The following is a 24,640-nucleotide window of genomic DNA, read 5'->3' on the forward strand; positions in this document are numbered from 1 at the left end:
GTGTGTTGTGTGTTTTACTCATAAATACCTGATTTCGAAATATAGCAATAACATTTTTCTGGACCATAATCCATCAAAACCAATAGTGTTTTGTAAATTTGTAAAATAAAACTGTCCATTTATACTGGTATAAAAAGAAGACTTTTATTGCTGTCGAGTTCCTTCAAGTAATTTACTATGAGAACAAGAACTGGACTAAGAAGAAGTTCTGGAGGGGTTTCTGTGTTCACTCTATTTGCATCTCGATTCTGTGGTTACACATATTTTCTAAGATACAATAGATGGTTTTAAAGCACTAAATATTTTCAAGCCTGTTATTTTATTTCAAATTTGAACTATCAGTTGTTTCTGAACTTAAAACCAGTTTCAAACTCTGACAGCTTTTGCAAACAGAAAAGTTTCAGGAGAAAGATTCAGGCAGCTAGCTTCCATGACTAAATCATATTGGTTCAACATCACTAGCATAGCAGTGCAAAGAACACATTCTACATGTCTAAAGGATGCATTTAGCCTGTCACTTAGAACTTACACCTAACTAGATGAATGATAATGAGATAAATGTATTTACTACTCCAATTTTGCAAGAGACAACTATAAATGTCCATCTGTTATTTGTCATTAACAGGCTAAAATGCAAAACCTGACTGAACAGTCTCCCAACATGTTTCAGGCTTTGCTGTGACTGCTGTCTGCATCAGTAGAAGCAGAATCTGTTTTCTTGCTATCTAATCAACATACAACCACAAGTAATGTTACACAGCTCCTTGCAAAGATCACCAGTAACACAGATCTCCTTGTAAAATTATACCTACTTACAGTAGGAATTAAGCATTTTAGGTCTTTAAAAGCCAATCTCCATTGACTATGCTGTGGTTCACAATGTGCAGCTAACTCAGAGAAAGCAGGCTAGATTTTAACTAATTTACTTTTTTTTCCTTAAAAGACTGCAATCAAAATTAAACACCTACAATTTAATAATCAAATACAAGGTAAGTATAACCTAAATATCTTGTACATTTGAGTGCCAGTTACATATATGCGACATTTCTAAATAATTTTTTGTAGTGGTACCATATTTCTTAAGTTTGAAAATGGTCCTAGCTTAGCATGATTTAGCTTCATGAAGTTCAGCCAAGACATCATTGCCTTGAATATCTCAGCAATAATAATAACAAAAAAGCAAGCATCAGATTTATGACAGCTCTGTTTTCTTTGATGTCTTCTTGAGTGATGTGTTTATGTAAGATGAATAAGTAAACTATATCTCCATGAGACCTACTTGAAAAAACTCCAGATTTCTTCTGGAGATGGAGTATCTCTTTTCTCTTCAAGTATGTGTTGATGGATTAAGGGAGAATGCAGGCAAGCCCCAACTGTAAACTGCCTGTAAGCAGAGCTTGACTGAAGATTGAGCATTTGTCAGTGCTGAAAGGGAAAACTGGATTGTACACACATCTGATCTGTCCTTTAACACTTTAGACACTTACCACTTACTCAGAGCACATTTTCTGAATGCATTACTGCTTTTTCCTTTAACCCACAGAGTATTGACTCTAAGCCTGTGAATATTCTACTATATGTAAAAAGGAAACAACTGATAAGGAACATCTGTCAGTGGTAGCAGTGACAGTGAATCCCAGAAATACTGAGGATTTTATTATATAGTGAGAATTCATTTTGGCAGCCTGTTCCACCTCTGCTGCTGTAAATCAGAAGGCAGATGACTAATGCCCACTGAACTGAAACCAGCCCAACATTGTATCCTTTCTGTATCCATTTGAGTCCTGTGTGTCTTTTATTCTCCTGAAAAATTGTGGAAATATTATTTTCTACATTTTGCAGGTGAAGAATCGATAAACACAATCCTGGATACATCTCAGTACGAAACCAAGCATTTACATGAGATATTTGAGGTAGTTACATTTTTATTGTAAGATCACTCCATTATTAATGGAGTCATGTCATAATTATGGTAATGATAATTGCAGTCAATTATCAGAGTCATAATCACCCTCTGGATGTGTCTTTCTCTGTTGCCTATATGAGGGAAATGTGTTTACCATCTTGCAATCCTCAGTCAAGTGTTTAATGGTAGGTGAATTGAATAGGGCTCATATGGTTCATTTCCAAAATCATCTTATACATGCGTAGCAGAGAAGAAATCCCACAATGTGAGTTCCTTTTTTAATGAGAAATCCTTCCTTTTACTGTCTTTGCTAATTCACCAGGCTACATATTCCATTGCAGTCCATATCAGTAGTAACTGTCAATTAATTTTATATGGCAACTGTGTTTTGATAATTTCTGGTTTTCTGTAATTGGAGGATGGGCTGAGTCAGGTCAACAGTAATCATCTTTCAAAACCAGCTTTCTGTTGAATACTGGCAGCTGTATTCAGGAAACTAAGGAATACACGAACAAAAGCCCAGAACTTTTAGTTTTTTCCAAAAGAATATTTCTTCAGATATACAATTGAAGTAAAGGATAAAAACATGTTGGAATAATTTTTTTCTTCTGTTTATCTAAACAAAATGGTGGTATTGGATGAGTGAGAAAATGTTTGCAGGTATACAGATCCAGTTCTGTAGAAAAAAGAAAAGTTTCTCTAAGTAAATCCAGTTTATTTATGTTTATGAAGAAATTATGCTACAAGTTTTATGGGAATGGATTTCCAGTAGGTCTCTGACATTATTGGGTCCTCAAGCGAAATGCTATGATATTGGGCTTTTACATAATCTCAGAACCTAGATACTAGAGGTGGATCATGCCACTGAAGAATTCTTCTGTACTGTGATAAGACAAAGTTGTTCTATGAAGTGCATTTTCTAATTTTTTATTTAGTTTTAGTCTTAAAATTTCTGTCCATCTAAAAACACAGGTAGATCTTAGCAGCAGAAAATTAAAATAGTTTTTGCTATTTAAATTTCATGGGTTTACATAACAGTGCATCTCCATAACTTATTGTTCCTTATCTCCAATTACTATTACTACTGCTTAAATATTTTAAATATTTAAATGTCTCTTCTGTGACTCTAATACATCCAGAGAAGGGCACTGATACTGGTAGGTATGTCCTCTGAGGAGCTGCTGAGGGCACTGGGCTTGTCTGGTCTGGAGAGGATGAGGCTGAGGGGTGACCTCACTGCTCCCTACAGCTTCCTGAGGAGGAGAAGTAGAGAGGGATGTGCTGAGCCCTTCCCTTCTCTCAGTGCCAGGTCACATGGGGAATGGCTCAAAGTTGCACCCATCAGGGGAGGTTTGGACTTGATATGAGGAAACACTTCTTTACCCAGTGTTGGGGTCCCTCCCCCGCCGTGTAGCCCTGGGAGAGGGGCCCTGAGGGCACAGGCACGGGGTTTCCTGCCCCTGCTCAGCCTCGTTCCCATTGGTTGGTTTGTGTTCCCTGCGCGGGCAGAAGGACCCTTGGTCCCGTGACTGGAACAGTTCCTCGGCAGAGCCCCGGCCATGCGGCTGGAGAAATAAACATCTCTCTGAAACAGCTAGCAAGAATCTGTCTGTCCGTATATATATATTTCCTTTCCACGGGACTCCTGGTTTGATATATGCGTGTTGCAGGATCCCCACTGCAACAAATGGTGGAGATTTGTGAGCAGAACGATCCCCGATCCCTAAGCGACTGATTTGTGTGAGTAAACCCTGGAAACTTTGGATTCCTCTTCTTGGTTTTGCTTTGCTATTCCATATCTAAACTATGGAGGAACCGTGGGAAGACTCTTGGCTCTCAGAGCCGCATATGGACATTTATCTTAAACTTAAAATGATTCTTGAACAACGATTTGTAAATTTTAGCTTGATTCAAGCTCAAAAAGAACTGAAACACTTCCTGGCATGGTTGTTTAAGAACTTTTTCTATGTTTCTTGGGATTTAATTCTTACCAAGGGCTTTTGGAAAACCGTTTGGACACAGTTAATATTGGAGTCAAAATATATGCCGATGGAAGAATATTTTCGTGAATATTATTTAGTTACTGAGACTGTTGAGCAATGTCAGCTGTGTCCTGGTGAAGGGAAGCGTGGCGCAGGGACCGTGCGGCCCAGGCCACGTGCACCGAGCGCCCTGCGAGCAGCAGCGAGGCAGTTCCCGCGCGCGGGCGGAGCCACGCAAGCCGCAGTGTCCGCAGCAGAGCGAGGAGCAGCGGGACCCGGCGGTGCCCGAATGGTCCCGTGCAGCGCGTGGTGGAGCGAGCCCCGTGAACGCCCGGCCGAGAGGGGCGGCACGCGGGCGGCGGCTGGCGGCGATGGCGGTGGAACGGAGCCGCGCCCAGCCGAGACGCGCGCTGGAGCAGGGCGCGGGGGAGTCATCGCTCGGGGGCCCGGCCGAGATGTGGGTGCAGCGCCCGGCATCGGCAGCGAAGCTGCGACCAGAGGAGGCGACGCACGGAGAACTGAGCGGCGTGGCCCGGCCCGGCCCGCACGGCCCCGAACGCGACCCCGGGAAGAGCGCGCAGGCACCAGCAGCCCCGACAATTCCAACACGGGAGCGACCGAAAGAGACAGCAAAGACGCAGCGAGACAGAAAACAGCAGCCACTCGGAAAAAGGAAAAGATCATAGCAACTAAGACCTTAGGGATAGTAAAATGGTATAATGTTAAGCAAAATTATGGTTTTATAACAAGGTGTGACAACCAGCAAGACATATTCGTGCATAGAACTGCTATTAAAAAGAATAACCCTGAAAAATGCATCCCAAGCTTGGGAGATGGAGAGGTGGTGGAATTTAATATTGTACTAGGGAGAAAAGGGTTACAAGCATCGCAGGTCACTGGGCCTGATGGTGTTCCTGTAAAAGGCAGTATATATGCAAAAAATCGTAGTCATGTTAGACAGTATCTCTATTGTAAGCCCCCCCTACAGTTTCCCTTTCCTAATCCCACCTTTCCCTTTTACTCTATGTCCTATTACCCCCAGTGTATTCCCAATCCGTTTTTTCATCCATGGTTTCCCTCACAAAACCATGCTTTTGCCAATTGTTTCCCCAAAAATCCCTTTCCAATGCCGAGTGGGGGATGAAAAGGGGGAGGGAAGAAGTTAAACCCTCTCCTGCCTCAGTTTCCCCACAAAGCATGCTCAGAGAATTCTGTCTCCCTTCTGTCAGCCCTAAGATGTTCCAGAGAATCTGTTTGGACATTTAAAGACTCAGGAGGGTGGCTTGTTTTGTTTTGAAACTGTTCTTGTTATGTTTATCCAGTTGTTTTCATTCTCCTTTTATTAAAATAAAACGGGTGAGGTGTTGGGGTCCCTCCCCCGCCGTGTAGCCCTGGGAGAGGGGCCCTGAGGGCACAGACACGGGGCTACCCTGCCCCTGCTCAGCCTCGTTCCCATTGGTTGGTTTGTGTTCCCTGCGCGGGCAGACGGACCCTTGGTCCGGTGACTGGAACAGTTCCTGGGCAGAGCTCCGGCCATGCGGCTGGAGAAATAAACATCTCTCTGAAACAGCTATCAAGAATCTGTCTGTCCGTATATATTTCCTTTCCACGGGACTCCTGGTTTGATATATGCGTGTTGCAGGATCCCCACTGCAACAACCCAGAGGGTGGCCAAAACCTGGAATAGGCTTCCTGGAGAGGTGGCTGATGCCTCCCCTGTCTATGCCCAGCCCCTGTCAGTCCTGAAGAGGCATTTGGACAGTACCCTTAAAGCCATGCTTTAACTTTGGTCAGCCCTGAAATGGTCAAGTTTGGTGGCCGGTGAGCATACATTAAAAGGAACAGAGAGTTCTCAGTAAGGCAAGTCCCTAGTACCACAGGAACCACTTCATGTTAGGGTGACCAAAAAGGCTTCTCCTGCGATGCATGTTTTGTTATGTTAATCTACCCCAGTTTGAATTCCCCGGCTGGCTGTCAGCCTCTACCCCTTGTCACTCCCCCAGAGCTTCCCCATTGGTCCCCGTTCCCTAGTCCTGCCTTTTCCCTGCCCAGGGATAAAACTGTGGGCTTTGGGATCGTGTTGGTATTTACCTCTGCAACCTTCGACAGTGTAGCAGCAGTAAATGCTCCTGCTGGAACGCACGCAAATGCCCTTCTTGACTGTTTGCTACCGACTATAATAGTGAACCCACCCGTGCATCTGTGGGTGCACGTGGGACCCCACGGAGCCGGGCAGGGACAGTATTAGTCAGGCAGTGGGACTTGGATGATCATTGTAGGTCTCTTCCAGCTGTTCTGTTCTGTTCTATCCTTACCGGTTGTATGGCTCTTATTTAGCATAGGTAGAAGTAGTCACCTCCTTTGATCTTCCCTTTAATGTAAGTCAATTTTTGTGACTTCTGATCCACATTCTTTGTTTGCTGCTTTGTTTTCTGGTTGGCACAAAACCAAATACTGCAAAATTGGAACTCACAATATTAAAGAAACACTTCTAACAGTTACTTAGACTCTTCTAGGTTTGGGACTTACAGCCTACATCAGTTATTATTTTTATCTCAACATTCATGTGCCTCAGTTAAGGAATAAAAAGCCTTTTATCACCTGCCTTTTAAATATCTCTTTTAAGCTCGGCATTTGGTTGACTTCAGATAAGCAGATTAGTGGGGGAAAAAACCTTCAGACTAATTAAATACCTGAGCAAACATGTGTTTCGAGCAATTAATTACAACAAAAAGAAACTCTAGTATTATGCACTCCTCTGTATGTAATGTTTAGATATATATAAATGAGATACAGAGAAATAATGCTTTCTTTTTTTTTAAAGTATCCTGTGATGTTCACCTAAAATATATGACTTACAGTTATGTGACACTTGATTTGTTGTACAATACTGTTTTCAAACTAGCTTAAAATATCAAACATTACGCTACTTTCTGTTTTGTTCTGAAACATTAAGCATTTTTCAATGTTAATCTCTCCCAACCATTTTCTTGAACAGCAGGTGATCAACTGGAAAAATGACAATAACTTCAGGATATCTCACACGGTGATAGTAATGGGCTGGTTTCATTCACCAGCAAAATTGTATTTAATTTTGTTGCTACAGGATTATTCAATGAATTTTTTTTTTTTCTGGAAAGTATGGAAGATACTTGCTTTGATACTCAAGTGGGATTATCTACACAAACTTCTTGTGACCTTCATGGAATAGTATGGTCTTGAAGACATTTGGTGTCCAAAAGTAGTTCTGGAAGAAGAGCCCTTTTGCAGGACTGGAGTTTATTAAATAATTTTTTCATTTGTAGGAAATACATACTGTATAATAAGCTAGTAGCATTTTAATCAGAAGAGTCAAAAAATAAAATTTTGATGCTTTTGTATTATACTTAAATTTAACCAAGCTTGGAGCTAGTCTCACAAAGCAGCTACAAGCTGATGAAAATTCCTTTTATTAAAATATTTTTATTTCATTTTATTAGATGTCACCCCTCTGTACATTTTTATAGTTTGATTGCCCTTCATTCTAATTGTCTGCTTGAATAGCCTTAGATAGAATATGAAGTCATATAAAGCAAATTTTCAGAATAGTGCTTATGGCTTGCCATGAGAGAGTTCTTCTGGTTGTTCAACTAAACTCAGATACAGTGACGTGTTGCAAATTGATGGTATTATGAAGGCCCTGAAATGGTTCAGAATGTAGACATGTATAAAATGCTTTTCCAATTACATTGCTCATCTGCTTACATTTGCATGTTTAGGAAAATGCTCTTCCCTCATTACTGTCAGTGCCACTTCTAATGCTTTCACATCCTAGCCTTATGTAATATTATGCAACAGGTGTCACTGCTGAGGTAGAGAAGAAATCCTCAACACAACGCTGAAGAGACAAAGTTGAATATAACTTCCAAAATATATTACAATGTTTGAAGATACAAATTTACCCAGGTGAACTATTTAGTGCCTGTGTTTGTGCAAATTTGTGTCAGATTTTAAGTGGAAAAATCTGTCCTTGGTATCGTCCTTTTTCCCTTTCCATCCTTGGTCCCTCAGCTTCTCTAGCAACTTGTATTGCGAAGTTCGTTGGAAGCATCATATTTTAAAACTAGAGTTGTATTTTTGCTCACAGTTGTACATATAGTATTCACACACTAATTGCTTTCCACGCTAAATTCTTACAGAGCATCTAATGCACATCAATGACTAAATAACTGTGAAATGTAGTATTTTCTAAACTATGTTTTGGTTTTTTTTTTAACGAGGATTGTTTCTGAAAGAAATCACCTCTTTTGGGTGAACACTCATAGCCCTGAAATATCTTCCTGGCTTTGCTTTCTTTTTGCTTTACTACAGCTTGGAGAGAAATATTATGGTTGTGTAATAAAATTCATAACTAAATGCTAATGATGGAAAAGTGGATAACAGTAGTTAAGCACTGAACTGCTGGAAAGGAGTTGAAGATACTGATATGAAGTGGGAACTTACTCTTCACCTTCTCCATATACATCTTGCATCTAGCACTCTTGAATCCCAATTTCTTGGTGTAGGCACAGTTAGTTTTCTATCTTAAATGGGTTTGTTGCAAAGGCTAATATTAACAGGGCAGAGTATAAATCAGGAAAAATCTCAATGTGCCAGAGTTTCTGTTGATGAAAGTTTCTTTGACTGCCCAGGACATCTAGCAACACTCAACAGCATCTATACAGTTTGTCAGTGTTTTCTGCACATGTTGCTATACAGAATTCCTTTGACTTAATTCAAAATGCTGTGTTTCAAACCATAGTCACAGTTCCTTTTCTAAAGGGCTACAAAGGTCAGTGCAAGAGTATGCAAGGAAAAACCACTTAGGAGAGGTGTGGTGAATTGCTGCCTGCAGTAGACTGAAGGTCTGCAGGGAGATGGTCTCATCTGAATGTACTTTACTATACCAATCAGGTGCCAATGTTAAGTGGCATTCCTCTGCAGATGAGCAAGTTTTGCAGTCCTGGGAAGGGTTAAGTACTCTGAGCTGACAGACCAGCTCTAATGAAACAATGATGTATAAATAAACCATAACACTTACATGGCAGGGGAAAGATGGATGGAGTACTTAAAAGAAGGCTCTTGGAAACTTAGTGTGGTGTGCAAGGTTAGAATATATATACTGATTATGTACATCGTATTTGGTGAAACAAGTGAGACTCCCAAAGACCATCAGAAATAAAGTGATATTTTAGCGTAGTGTACGATGCTGTTTTTTAATGGTTCCTATGCTCACTATTAGCCTGATATAAAATTTGTGAAGCTTTGAGGCCTTCTGACTATTGAGGTATCTTTTCTGTCTGTAAGTGTATTCTTGCCATAACATGCATACCTATCTGTGAAAACACATTATTTCTGTAACACCTCTTAGTAGTGTTCACTGTGCAGTTTGGTTGAAAATTGTACATTTTACAATAACAGTTCCCTTACATGATGGACAAACATCTCTGTCATTTTTCAATCCAGAGTTGCATTTGCATGTGACTTATTTCAATACCACACGGCAAAAAGTGACTTCTGAAAAATCTAAGTTGTCCAGTGCCCTATCAGAATTTTCTCTTCATCATCTCCAGCTCCATAGACAGGTCTGTATATGATCCCTGATGACGTAACAAACATCCTCAGAGTTGTTATGAAAACAATGGCAGTGGAAAGGTTCTTGGTATTTTTACCCCACCAGTCTCCCATTTATGGCACCCAGTGCTTGAAGGCTTGGCAGTCCTAGATTATTAACACTGTAATAAGTTAGGAAATACACTTGCATTTCATTAACAAGTCAGTTTCCACAAAGAAAACATCTGGAAACTTATTTTGTTGTTGTTTGATATAAGAGATAAATCACAACGAAATAAAATAGAATTAAAGCCATTAATGTGACATTGTGGACACCAAAATAATACAACCTATGTACAATCCAGAATACTCTTCTTAATTTTTACATTCAATTCAATCTTTTAAAATTATTTGTAATTAGGTTTGCTCATGCTTTTTGTTCAGAGAAACTACAAACATAATATTTAAATGTTGAATATAGTATTTGTAAAAATCCAAAGTAGAAAAATATTATCAAAAGCCAGTGATTTGTAACACTATTGCTGGCAGAAAATTACTGGCCATTCTGACTGAAAGAAGGAAAAAAACCAGTCAGTATTTCAGGCTGTTGCAATAATAAAATCAATCTGTTTCTGTAGCACCAGGTGATCAGCAAGGAGTTATCAGTGTTAGGAAAGCTATGCAGCAGCTGGAGACAGACTCTTTGATCCCAGAGCCAATGCTTTGAATACAGCCACACCCCATCTTGCTACCATCATGAGCCAGGTCTTGTATCCAAATAGCAGTACAGCCAACCATCTTTGCTAAAATATTTCTGTGAGTTTACACATTCAAACCCACCAAAATATGGTTTTACAATCACATCAGTTCTCGGGGAAAAAGCACAGCTGAAAAATATATGTATTTTTTACAAATTAGGACAGATTCTTTCCTCTGCCACGTCTCCAGACTGATGGTGCAAGAAGTTGTCAGGGAACTATAGTTCTGAGGGAAGCAACTTGATTTTTAAACACCCAGACAGCCTCTTGAAATCAAGGTCAGGTCTGCAACCTTGAAAATCAGAGTATTTATGAGATTAAATACAGACTTGTATCCATGCATTTTTGTATATTTTGGCCTGAGTTATAAATATTCTCTTAATCTCCATGCTATTCGTTACAAGTATTAAACATATCATATGCTAATAAACCCTTTGGGAATACTTCCTTATCCAAAAGAGTTAAAAACCTGATTCTTTACTGTAATATGGTCTGCTATTAGAAGAAAAGTACCTTCTTTTACTCTCATTAATTTTCAATACATCTGATGAAAACATAGGAGATTTATATAGACTTATTTAGCAGCTGTCTCATATTTACTTAGAATGTGAGGTATAAATCAAATTTAGTATTTTTTCTCAGAAATAAGTATGTGTTGATGATAAGACAATGGCAAAGGTGTTTCTGCTCTGTCAGAAATGGTTTTCATTGTTTAATACTTTTTGGATTGTTTAATGTCTCTTTTGTGCATTATACTGTGGCTGATTTAGCACTAAGGACTTTTTAATTTTGTAGCAGGAGGTGCTAGGGGAAGTAAAACATTAATATGAGAACTATTCTCAATATCAAGGTCATATCTTACTTTGATTATGAATTTGAAAGATGATTTAGGAAATTGAATTACTAAAAACATTAATTGCCTGGTCATATTGCCCCCAGAAACAGTCTACTGAGTAGATTCTCAGGTGGAAGAAGGTGAGTCTGTGAAGAACAGACTTTCATAGGGTGCCTGAGAAGAGGTCACTGTTATGGGTATATTCTGTGCCAGTATTACTAACCACTAAAAAATCCTGGAAACTTATCCAATTTCACCAACTTTATGCTCCCTTCTGAACTGAGGTCTAATTTTAGTGTAATGTGCAGGTGTCAAAATTTCAGACTTTTGGTATTTCAGTTAATGGATGACAAGTAGGATCTCCACTGGGATACTTACACAGAGCTTTGCAGAGAAAGAACCTCAGTGGAAGGAGTTGTCTAGAACAGTAGTAAGAATACATTGCTGGTGCAGGAAACTAATGAGTGTGGTCTCATGGAGGAGTTGAGAAAAAGCTGATATATGAGGGCTCACACCATTTTAAGACATCTGTTAGTGATGTTAGTCATACAAAAGGTGTAAAGGACAAGAATCAAATGTGCAGGAAAACTGAAAGAGGAGAAAATCTGGAAAGGTAATACAGTGTCAAATTTTAAAGTTAAATAAAAAATGACATGGCCAACTCTCTGCTTCCCCAAATGTATACAAAACCTGTACATATCTCTATACCAACATGAGCTGTGTAAGATTAAAAAAGGTTGCTTGAAATTCTTGGCAAAGAAGAAGGATCTTGACATAATAGCCATTACTGAAGAACGTTGGAATGACAAAAATCAATAGGAAAGTGTAGTACTTGCTATAAACTGAACAGGAAGGACAAATTAGGTCATAGAGCTGGGGCAACTATATTAGGGCTACACTGTTGAGCCTTCTGATCAGGAAACAGATATTGAGTCCAAAATGTTGAAGGAGATAAAAGAATCCTCTCAGCCTAATGAGGTAGCAATAATGGGTGAATTCAACTGCCTTCAGGCGGTCAAATGTCACATTGGGTTAGAGCATAAGCGGAGCAATTTCTTGTCACTCTCAGTGATTGCCTTTTGAAACACTTAGTTCTAGAGCATGCAAATGGAAATTCTTTACTTAAGTGACATAGCGGAATGCAGGTAAGAAGCTCTTAACTCCTGTGTCAGAATGCACCTTTTTGGATTAAAGTCATGGCTACTGTAAAACTTAAATTCAATGTTGAAGATCCAATAGCTAGTTTGTAGAACCAGTATTAGGCTAGAGGATATAAAAACTCTTTGGATAAAAGATAAAAAAGTAAGGAAAATAAATTCTGAGAATCAAGAGGGAATCTAGGTGAGGTGTTCTGTAGCAGAACAAGAGACGAAGCAGAAAAGCATGAAGTATTTGAATAATGTGACATGGATTAGGATAAAGATATATGCTTCAGGCCTCAAAACCCCATCCCCAGCGATGTCAATAAAAAGTAATTTTGTCTACAGCATACAGTAGCAAATAGCTATGTAGCTGTGACATAAGAAGGACTTTGTCAAAGCCATCAACTCACATGCACAAAAAAAAGAACAAGTTTGGTAAAGGAAACAGTCTGTAAGACACTGGCCTAGAAGAAAGCAGCAGCAGAGAATAGGGACATTCCAATGAACTGTGGTTTTCCTGTGTATATTCATACAGTATCACAGATGTGGTGCTAGGGACCTAAGAGAGTATAACATACAGCGTTCACTGTGTCAGAATAAGAGACTGGGAGAAAAGAGGCACATTTATAGGCAATCAGAAACACCAAAGCCAGATTTTATTCATTCAAAAATTTGTAACGAGAGCAACTTTTCTTTAAATTATGTCCTGTCTCATGAAATGGTGAGAAACTTCAAATATGAGAGGTAGATGCAGGTAAGTGGAGATATATGTGATTCATTAATGCAATACTTAGATACAGTAGAGAGCTAATGCCTTCTCCAAGTGATGCCTGCATATTATAAACTGTGTTTGGAAAGAAGAATAGTAAAATTATTAGTGATAAAAGACAAACTTTGCAACAGAACTTGAAAATATTGGGATTACTGCATTGGAGAAAAGGTGGAGGGGAAACATGCTGACAGGCAAACCATTCTGTTGTGCAACAACATTCTAGAAATACAAGACCAAGCAGAACCAGGCATCAGATGGGTATATGTTTAATATCTTTTCCAAATTTCAAATGACTTTACCCCTTTTCAAATAAAAATATGTTCTTTTAGGATGTGGGATGCAATTCCAATATGGCATTTTCTTCACAACAAGTGCTGTTACTTCTTCAGGGGGTGATTATGGCCTTTGCTCTATGTTCAGCATGTACAGGGAAAACTATTACTACTTTTCTGTGGTTTGGAGGCATGAGTAGTAATTACATTTACCAACAGCCAGCTGTCTTGTGGCTACAAAAATATGGAGAAAATGGTTACATCATTTCCTTTTTGGCCCTAAAAATCCTTTTCACTAATCTTTAGATCAATCTGCGAAAGAGTGGTACCTGTAAAAACGCAAATTTTGAGTGCATAGCTCCACATTAAATAGAACTTTTAAAATATGGATCAGGGAAGGAGGGAGGTGGGAGGTTTGATATGTTTCTGATTCCAGCATCTGCTTTGATAGGGATTGTCCCAGTTTGAGAAGCTTAGCTTGGGTAAAATGGACTTGAAACCTTGCTGGCAGTTCTACAGGCAACTGTATTGTCATGGGTGGTTAGTTACACGTGTCATCACAGTTGAAATTATGTCTGTATTTGGAATAAAATAAAATGGTATCACAGAATCAATCAATTAGGTTGGGAAAGACCTCTGAGATCATAAGTCCAATCTATGACTGAAGACCGCCATGTCAACTAGATCAGGTTCAGCCTTTCCTTACGCACCTCCAGGGACAGTGACTCCATCACCTCCCTGGGTAGCCCATTCCAATATCTAATCACCCTTTCTTTGAAGAAATTCCTCCTAATGTAAAACCTAAACCTCCACTGGAGCATCTCGAGACTGTCCTCTTTTCCTGTCACTGGTTGCCTGGGAGAAGAGGCCAACCCTCATCTGGCTGCAGCCTCCTTTCAGGCGGTTGTAGAGAATGACAAGGTCTCCCCTGAGCCTCCTTTTCTCCAGGGTTAACAACCTCAGCTCCCTCAGCTGCTCCTCACAAGGCTTGTGCTCCAGATCATTCACCAGCCTTGTTGCCCTTCTCTAGACTCATTCCAGTAACTCAATGTCCTTCCTAAATTGAGGGGCCCAGAACTGGACACAGTACTCAAGGTTTGACTTCACCAGTGCTGAGTACAGAGGAAGAATCACTTCCCTGGTCCTGCTGGCCACACTGTTCCTGATACATATTAAAAGATTTTTACTGAAAGACTGAAGACTGTGCTTCTGATTTTTTACAGTGATCTCACTGTAAAATTCCTCTCAAACATTATTTGATACAGAAAATCTCAAATGGTAACAGATAATATAATATTTCTACCCTGAAAAATAAGCCATATGGAAAAAAACCTAAAAATTTTATCTACTGATAGCCATCATCTTTTACACGATTCTCTTGGGTCATCAGTTCCTTATTATGAGCTCAGGTCAATACAGATGAAATAGACGGCTCTACCACATCAGAAAGATCATGACCATTTCAGGAGTACAAGACAATGGAGGAGAAAGCCTTTGAGTCATGTCTTAAATTTTCCTCTGATTTTCCTTGTCTTTGATGATAAAGGATGTGAATGTAGCATTCTCCCAAGGCTAGAATGCAGTAATCTTATATGTTTTCTTCATGGTTTTTAAGAATGCGCGTAAGAAATTGGTGAAGTTTTTTTTTTTCAATTTCTTTTTGGGAATCCTTTGGGAATGCATGGAATGGGAAATTTCACAGTTATTTTAAACAGTGTTGCTGATGCAGGGGAAAAAAAATCCACAGTTGTTGACCAGTCATTGCTTGGTAATTGTTTTCTTCAAAAGAAAAGTTAGAACTGAATATATCAATATAGTCTTAATTGCTGTAGAAAGTAAAAATAATAGATATTTGAGTGTTTTTGAGTAAAGAATACATCTGAGAGTTAAATTCAACTCTGTACAATAATGAAAATAGTAATGAAGCTTGACTGCATCTTAAGCAATTCTTTTAAAAGGAGTAGCAATGATCCTCAAACATATTTTGGGGGTTTTGTAGTTCATTCTGTAAAGAAAAGGGACCTGGAATTTGAGTCTAACAAAAAAAGATTTAAAAAAAAAAAATCTTTTAAAAGCAATTTAGGTCTGTCTTATGAGAATAAGAATTCAGAGACCCAGAACTGAGAAAAACATGATTTTTGTGGAGCCCTGAGTAGCTGCTAGATAATTTGTATGTTTTTCTTTAACCAAGTGGAGCCACTTTTAGGTACATCCTTTAATTTGCCGTCTAAAGAACTGCTTATTCACCTGAGCATGCTGTGGATTTCAAGTTCGAATTAGTGTGTTTTCTTGCATTCAGGCCTCAAATAACCAATTAAATGCATAAAGCAAGCTCGTGTAAGTTGTGGAGAAAGGAAACTTTCAATGCTGTTTGCCTAAGGGCATGGCTGGAAAGGTTCTAAATATGAACTAAAACAAGCAATTATATTTTCTAATTCTGTTATTTGGAAAAAAATTCTGGATGTCTCACTTGAAAGTCTACCAAAATTGCCTTTAACCTTCTGAAAGAGAAATAGAACTAATGACTTGGTATACTGCCAAACAATTAGACCAGTGAACAGACATTGTTCCACCAGCATCTATTATCGGAAGTATCTGGATTTCTAAATGTCAGCTAAATAGGTTTACCCCACAAGCTAAGAGCTGACCTTTTGACACCACCTGTTCAGGAATGGGAATTTTTAAAGCAGGCTATTCTACACAGATAAAGGGTTCACAAAATTTGACCTGGAAAGATTGGTTAAAGGAATTAGTTTTGTTTAGTCTAGAAAAGAGGAGACTGAGGGAGGATGTGATTACAATCTTCCAGTACATAAAAGAATGTTATAAAGATGCTAGTGATTGGTTTTCTGTGTCCAGTTGGGGAAAAGACAAGAATAAAGATGTTAAATAGACAGATACTTAGATTGTGTATCAGGAGAAAAATTTCTAATAATAAAAATAGAGAATAAGGTGCAGACTACATAAGAAAATTCTCATCTCATTAACTGGAAGTTTTAAAGATTAATTGGACCAACACTTGTCATTAATAGTCAAGGTTGCTAGTGTTGTTCGTGGTGTGAGGTGACTAGGTAGATGTATTACATGATCACTTAAAAGGCTTTTCCCGTGTTTCATTTTCTATAGCTGATACATTGGATACAAGACATTCTAGACTTGTTACATTGGATATGAAAATAATTGCCTAGTGGGTGGTTATTCTTTTTTTTTTTTTAATTCTGATTATATGATTAAAGTAACAGTGTTACAAGGATGGAAGAATAATAGGTAAGGAAATTACAAATATTGTTTATTGGCTTTGGGTGAAGAATTATGTAAACAAGAGCAGTGAGTTTGCTAGTATGAATATCTTTTTCTCTGTTACTTGACAATTTTCATATCGCACATTGTTTTCTGGCTGAGGTTAATAACAAGGACCTGAAAATTGTGATGAATAATCATCCCATATAGATATACACAGGGCTGAAGCATGGCATACCTGCTGAAAAGAACAGAAAAAACATCAAAATTATTTAATCTTTCCAAAATGTTTGTAAAAGCTCTTAAGACAGTATTGTCCAGTATGATCTGTTGCAAGCTCAATACTAACTAACAGAACAAACAAGAGAACATAGTTTATGTGTAGGCCTTTAGTACATATTGCAGGTTAATATGAAAGGGTGTGAAGGTTTTAATAGTCATTCTGTGTTGGTACCAGTTCTCTGTTGGTGGTTGAAAGTGTAACTTGCTTGCAGCTCAGTTTCTTATGTTTGATGACGACTATAAGAGCTTAAAGATATGTTAGGCATGTGCAGTCTTAGTGAAGCATTTATTTAGCTGCATAAATAAAAAGTAGTGTCAAACATCAGAGTTTTCATTTTACACATTAAGCAAACTACTTGTGTTGTAGCTCCTTGTATTTTCAGAGAATCTGTCAAAGAGCATGATAATGTTTATCTCTTTTTTTCCTCATGAGTTTAGGAACTGATTGTATTTTATATTACATGCATGGTTTGTTTTGTTTTGTTTTGTTTTCCTAGGTACTGCACAATGGACTTGTGATGGAAATGAATCATCCAACAGCTGGGAGAATAGCTGTTCCAGGTTAGATATTTAATCCTTTTTGCTAAATTAAATGCTACATGACATCCTGAGTGGTTCCGGAACTCAGCTGAGGACATGACACATCTTCACATTTCACTCAAATGAATAAAAGTTTAACCAGGCCGACATTTGTGCTTGTAGTGATTACAGTAGCAGAAAAATGGGTTAAAGCATGTGTCAGAATATCTTCTGGTTCCCATCGGTCAGTTGTCACAAAACATGAACCTGGATTTGATAATAGTTGCAAACTCCCACTGCTAGAAATGTTACTGCTGAATCATCTACATGAATATGTGAATCTGTTTTTGATTTCGTTCAATTTTGCAAGTTACCCAGGCTTCTTTTAGAGACATTTCTGTTTTAAAAACAAAAAAAATTCAAAAACTAAAAAAACCAAAACAAACAAAAAAAAAAGAAGACAAGAGAGGAAGGAAATTTGTACTGAAGACTTAATGAAGCTCTGCAATAATGAAGTCTTAAATAGATATTTTGTACTTCCAAAGAACACAGAAGTATATACAGAAGTAATAAACTAGTCTCTCCTCTTTAAAGCTCTGAATGGATCAGGAACTGGTGTAGCTTTCCTTCCATCAGAGTTAGTTATGTAATTGGGTTAGGTTCAACCAGAGCCATTATGAACATACAGATCCTTGCAGTTGTCTTGGTTTTGATAATTGATCCTTATCTGATAATCTATTAGCTATTGGGTCAATTTTTCTACTTCTCTCTGCTTATCTCTCTCCCAAGCCACAGTGAGAATTGCTTCCTCCTTCATTCAAAGTACTAAGTCCTGTCTATTTTTATAAGAACTTCTCCTTACATTGTCATTTTCTTTGCCAGTTCCACCCTCTGACACAGCATCCAGTTGTCATCAATTTTGGTCGCCTTGAGCATATGTAGTGTTAAGAAGAATTTGACCCATAAAATTTTTCTTAATTTGCACATCCCGGAATCACACTGGGATGCAAAAAGAATTATTTGAAAGAAACCAATCCTGTATTAGATCATGTTTTCTTCATGAACAGAGGGGGTTTTTGTGTGTGTGGATGTGTATGCTCCATATTTGCTCTTTATCACAGTTTGCGTTCCACATTTGGTCTCACTAGACTTGGATCTTTGGTTGACTGTATTAAAAAATGCATCTCTAATTTAGAGGCTCATATCTGGAAACAGCAATCCTTTTTTTTTTTTTTTTTTTTTTTTTTAAATTTTCTTAGAGAAAAGTAATCCTGGTTAATTTACCCAAAATGAAAATAAAAATAAAAGGTTTTGACTTATTTCTTTTTTAAGAAGTAGAAATAAAAGCCTTACAGATGGTAGAGGAAGTGTGTAAGGTTTTCATGTTGCATACAATTTATAATCTATCTTAGAGAAAGCAAATACTCCTTAAGGGGATAGCTTAAACTGCAAGAAGAGGAAAGAGATGAAAGGAATGTTCTAATGTCTGTCAGCAGCGATAGAATGTATTGGCAAGAGAGTGAGTTTTTACATAGGTAAGCCATAGTACTTCCCAAATCCTTAGTTATTTTTTATTTTATTAAACTAGTGACACTGCACTAAACTAAAATAAATCATCTTAGTCTCTAATGGTTTGCCATTTAGATGGACTTCTATGAAGAGTTTCTTGTATTGAAACAGATGGCTGAAATGATTATTGGATATTTGAGCAGGAAAAGTAGAATTCCTTCCTTTCCTGGCATGGAAGGATAAGGAGGGGAGAGACAGGGGAGGAAAGGGGGAAGAACACTCATTCACTGTGAGCAGAATGGACCTATTGATATCACTGGAAAGACAGTGCATTACTCTGTCCCAAAACTAAAGCGTGTTTGGCCACTGTTGATGATAGGTAACAGAAGTACCCTGGATTTGTCCTGCTCAATACTATATCTGAAGAGTAGAGGGAAGAGTGTGCAAAGAAAGCCTACAGTAGACAACTTCCTCTCAATGAAAGTTAAAAATAGAAGTTTGGGGTTTTTTTCCAATGTGGTTATATTTAGTATCTTGTATTTGGTAGAGAACAAGTTTACTAAGCTCTCAGTTTCTGTCTCAGGATTGCTTATTAGGAAAATTAAGGAAAATTAAGTTATTAATGTGAATGTTGAAACTGAATAGACTGAAAATGTTTTTCTTTAAAGAGACTGGGGAGATTCTGATCCCAAAATAAAAATAGGTTGCTGTTGTTTCTTAAGCATATAAGCCAGATTTTAATGTGTCCTTTAGTAATTGAATTGGACATCACACTTGAGGCTCTTGACAGAGGTGCAACTTTTGCGGCCAAGTAAAGCTGTGAGTGCAGTGATATGCATTTATTAAGTGAAGCATACTGGCAGATTTTAGCTCCAAGTATCACAGGTGGCCTCTGTGTCTAGCATATTGATTCGCAGTAGTCCTTCTCCATGCTTGTCCTCAGTTTGAGAGTTGGTTCAAATCTGTGTATGAATCCTCCATTGTAGATCTTGTAACTTGAAATTCTGAGAGATTTTGCCATTGACATTAGTGTAGGCTACATTTTTAATGTTGGACTTGGTAACTCATACTCCTCCTTTGCTTAAATATCTTTTGTTATGGTTATTGAATTTGGTTCTTTCCTCACCTAGTCAATGTTTCTCCCTTGCCATTTTTGTGATTTCCAGCCTAAGGTATACTGTGTGCTGATAAGTGTATTATAGGGCGGTGGTGAAAAGGGAGTGGGAGAAGTACTACAAAAAACATATTTCTAGTAATTTTTCTTTTCAGAATATATCTTTATGGTACAAAAGAAAGAGATCTTGCATTTTGATATCTCTTGTTTCAAGTATTCATGAAAAATGTCTATGCACATATACATTACACTGTTGTTACTAGTATCAAGATATCTCAGATTCAAGAACAGAGGTGAAAAAGAGAATTCATTGTGTCTGACTTAGAGTGACTCTATAAAAGATTGTGAGAACGTTCTGAAAAAAAAAGTGGTTCTGTGGTAGTTCAGTAGTTTCATTAGGATAATGTTTCACAAGATAATTCTGTATATTCATGTCATGATGTTATTCTAGAACTGACATACACATACACTTGACGTATCCTATATAGAATGTGCAACACTGTGAGAGAGCCCTGCTTGAGTCATTCTTGCCAGAACTGGTTCATCTGATTGTAGGGCTGAACTAATGAATCTCTTCTGTTTCTATACCTGAAGGCAACTCAATCATCTTTAGTTTAGGGCAGTGCTCCAAAGATGATCAGGAGCTGGAGCACCTCAGCTGGAGAGGTAGAGCCAGGGGAAAAGGCAGTCTTAGGGGGGGCCTGTCAGAAGCTCTCCAGCACCTATAGGAAGGTTATCAATGTGAAGAGCTGGGCTCTTCACAGCAGTGCATGGTGGGAGGATGACAGACAAGAGAAATTCAGCCTGTATATCACAAAAATCTTTTTCATCATGACAACAGCCAGGTGGTGGAGCAGGTTGCCCAGAGAGGTCATGCATACTCTGTTCTTAGAAGTTTTCAGAGAACAGCCAGCTAAAGCCAGGGACAACCTGATTTGACCTAAGACATGACTCTGATCCGACCCAAATAAGAGTGGAGTCCTCCTGAAGTCCTTTCCAACTTGGATTGTGCTCTAATTCTGTGATTAACATCAGTATCTCTTCCTCAGCTCTGTTGTGCTTAGCCATCCCCACAAAGATCTGAAGAAGATATGACACAATTTAATCAAATGGGAAATGTAGAGCACAGAAAGTACACTTGGGGACAAAAAAATCATGTTTTATACAGTGCCATATTGCAGATGGCACTGGATGGCACAGAGACGCTACAGGTAAGTGAAGGGACAAAATTTTGAGAAGTTTTAGCATCTGGGTTAGTCTTGAACTACTTTGCCAACGAGTAATGGACTTTTACAAGGCATGTGGGTTTCTGGAAGCCACTGAGTATTCTGAGTGCCAATATGGAGCATAATGGATGCTCCCAACCCACACTGATCACAAAGGAAAAAATAATGGATGCAATACAATCTTTCCCAAATCTTTTCAAACCTTTCAAACTTATATGGTTTAGGAAACTCAGATAATAATACGCCCAACTTCTGCATTATCTAGTCTCTAATGTTGACTTTTAAAGGCTGCCAGTTGTTTTTTAAAGTCAAAATGGTGTTTGTAATATTATTTTTATAATGAAGAGAACATGATGTGTTCAGCTGTCCCAAACAAACTAACGTTTTTAGAATTTATTAACTAGCAGGAACCTTTGTGAACTAAATTTAATTTCTGACCCCTTCTAAGCCTTAGTAAACTGGGGATTTGGATATAAGCCTAGACTCTGGAACCATCTCTGATCAAACAGGAAACAATATAACTGTAGAAATTGTGTAAATCACCTCTTTTGGACAAAACAACTATTCTTAGTTTTGATAATGTTTATGTTGTATGTTCTTCTCATCCCCATTTCCTGAGTTGATAAACACTATGTCTGTCCTTTGGTCCATGATCTGCATCAAGGATGACTTTATTGCTCAGAAAGGCCAATTTCATACCTGGCTTCATAATTTCCTTCTGTGGTCTTGAGATAAAGTGTTTGGGGGACTATTCCAAGCTCAGTTAGGAAAAATAGTGCAGGATTCCTCCTTGACATAGATTTCTTGGACTGAATTCAGGCAACTTATGTTAATTAATCAACCCACTCAGCAGAAATATCCCTTTTTCCGGTCTTCTCCTGTCACTGTGAATTACGAATATACTACTGAAACAGGAAAGAATTTTTTTTTCAGAGGTAGGCTTTTCCTGTTGTATGATTCATTAAATGGTGTCATGGTTCCATGGAGACTAATTGCTATCAATCTCTTAGAAGAAGAGGCAAAAAGTCTAATAGGACTTCCTTATTATGCCACAGATTTCTTCCTTAACCTTGGACAAACCACTTTGTGTCTTACCAAACTAATTGTTTGCAGTTTTTCAGATCTCTGTTAATAGCTGAAAACTACTTTGATTCCTCAGGGAAGGAATTTCTTGGGAAATTTGTTAATTTAAATATTTATTTCTATTTGTTATGCATGTATTTATACCTGTTTTCTTCATGTATGTGGAAGACTAGTTATAGTTAAGGAAACAATACTGGTGTGTCCATGTATTTGATCAGTGCATTTCAATACAGGGAGCAAATATGGCTGTTAGTGATACATACTATCTTTTTTTGACCATTTAATGTAAGTGTAGTAGAGGAAGTTTCAGTAGGACTAGATATAAAGCAGGGAATAGTGACTTCCACATGGAGGAAGTTTGCAGGAAATGAAGGAAGTCTGTACTCCAATCCATTGTTTCCTGCAGCTAGGAGATCCTTCAATATAAGAACAACAACAACATAAAAAATCCCAAAAATTTTTTCAAGATCCTTTGCTTGAACTTCTGATCCTGCCTGCTTCTCTTTGGGTGTTTTTTTAATATGTGTCTATGTGTGTCTGTATGTGTGTGTGCATGCATGCATGTGCATAACCAATGTTGATTGAAAAATTTTAATTTCACTTCACTACTTATGGTACATTGGAGACAAACAGCTTCACTAGCATTACCGTTACCTCATTCACCTTTTTTAGTCATCAGGGCTGACTGTTTATGTCTTTTACATTCACAGAGCTGATTTCAGTTTTGAGGTGTCCATGACCATTACAGGAACTTACACAAATAATGTATGACAGCTCACCTAGCTATCCTCAAAATAATTTAAAAAAAAATTAATAAATATACAAACAGTATATTCATACTGATTGCAAAAACAGAAAAGAGATGGTGGGAATGGCAAGGAATATGTTATTGGCTTCAGGATTAGGTAGAAAGGCGAGTACATCTTTTTAATGAATGATGCTTTAATTTGGAATCTTTCAAGATTCCTTTTAAAGTAAAACATAAATAAAAATTTTTAATATTTTTACTCCTCTGTCATATGTTTCCACAGTATTTCTCTACCACAGATTTTAAAATTTGTTATACCTCCCAGAATGATCTAAGTGCCACAGTTAATACTTTTAAAGTTGTTTCTAGAAAGAAAAGGCTGCTGTTTCTTACCTAGTTCTGGGACTTCAGTTGTTGAAGGGAATTAAGAAATAGTGGAAGTCTCAAACTAACTGAGTAGCAGTACTGACTGTCACTCAAGCAATGGCTCTCCAGGACTGCTGTTCAAAGTCTCTGAGCCAGACTCTTCTCTCATCAGACCCTAGGTTTCTCTGTCGGTCCTTAGGATCTGGCAATCAAAGTTGTTTTTCTTGCATCACGTATTTTTTCCCAGAATCTGGAACTTCCATATAGGGAGGAAAAATGAATATTTTTCAGAGGACAAGTGGGGCGATTTTCCTGCTCTGTACATAATAAGTCAAGTAAAGTTGTGATTGAAGTATTGCTGAATGTTGGTTGGTAAATATACTTCTAGTTACAGGAGAATATTTTCTTTATATTTTCCTCCATGTGTCCTAAGCTGTACTAGGATTTTCTTTTAACTGGACATAGTTGTGATGGAGAATTAACTCAAGAGTATCACCTTGCTGTCACATGATGGGGGGAGGGAGGGGGAGAAAGCTGCAGTATTGACTGAATAACCAAATAAACTAATGAGTTTCTCACCAATGTTATTGTGCTAGAATTCAACTTTGTTTAAAATGATGTGGTATTTTCTTCTGTTTGAATGTGTTTATCACTTCTTTCTTTATAAATAACAATAACTTTGAAAGTAGTTTCTTAACCCTCACTCTGTAACAAGCACAGCCAGGTGCTCACACAGTTCAAGGTGTGAGATTATAAAGATGAACTGTGAGATTATAAAGATACGTCTGCATGCCTCGGGTGTGTTGTAAAACAGCCAACTTACTCCAACGCCCATAAATTTTTCATATAACTTTATGATCTTTTATAGTTATTGGATAAGAAAAGGAATCTACTGTCAGTTAAAAAAATTTTGGTTTCATTAAATGTAAAAATATGTTTTAAACATTTAGACAATTTTACTTAATCCCTAGGACACTGAGTAGACTAATCCTCATTTGTGTTTCCTCCATATTGTCTTGACCCAAGCCCTACCTTCCCATCAACAGTAAGAGTGATTGGACTTATGCTGTTTTCTGTGAACCTAGAATGAACAATTTTGTGGTCAGCACTGGCCATTGAGTCATGTGCTTTGCCTTTTTATCACATTGACCATAGAATGTCATCAATTTAACTCTTTCACGTATGTTTGACTGTCGTTTTTCTTTTTCAAAAATCCTCAAGAGATGGAAAATTCCTCAAATATCCACATCTGTCTTTAAAGGCCTGATCAATTTAATTGTTAAAAAACTCATGGTCTCCAATTTAACAGAGAACC

The 24,640-nt window shown here is 38.0% G+C and overlaps 1 protein-coding gene across 2 annotated transcripts in view; it reads left to right on the forward strand.

The window, feature by feature from the left end:
• SUGCT (succinyl-CoA:glutarate-CoA transferase) overlaps positions 1 to 24,640 on the forward strand; it is a 348,860-nt gene that overhangs the window by 281,264 nt on the left and 42,956 nt on the right. For both annotated transcript variants that reach the window (XM_048297381.1, XM_048297372.1), the window contains exon 13: positions 17,258 to 17,321. In XM_048297381.1, coding sequence (XP_048153338.1) covers positions 17,258 to 17,321 — 64 coding nt within the window. The remainder of the gene's footprint in view (positions 1 to 17,257; positions 17,322 to 24,640) is intronic.

Source organism: Corvus hawaiiensis, chromosome 1 (assembly GCF_020740725.1).
Source record: "Corvus hawaiiensis isolate bCorHaw1 chromosome 1, bCorHaw1.pri.cur, whole genome shotgun sequence".
Taxonomy (NCBI): domain Eukaryota; kingdom Metazoa; phylum Chordata; class Aves; order Passeriformes; family Corvidae; genus Corvus; species Corvus hawaiiensis.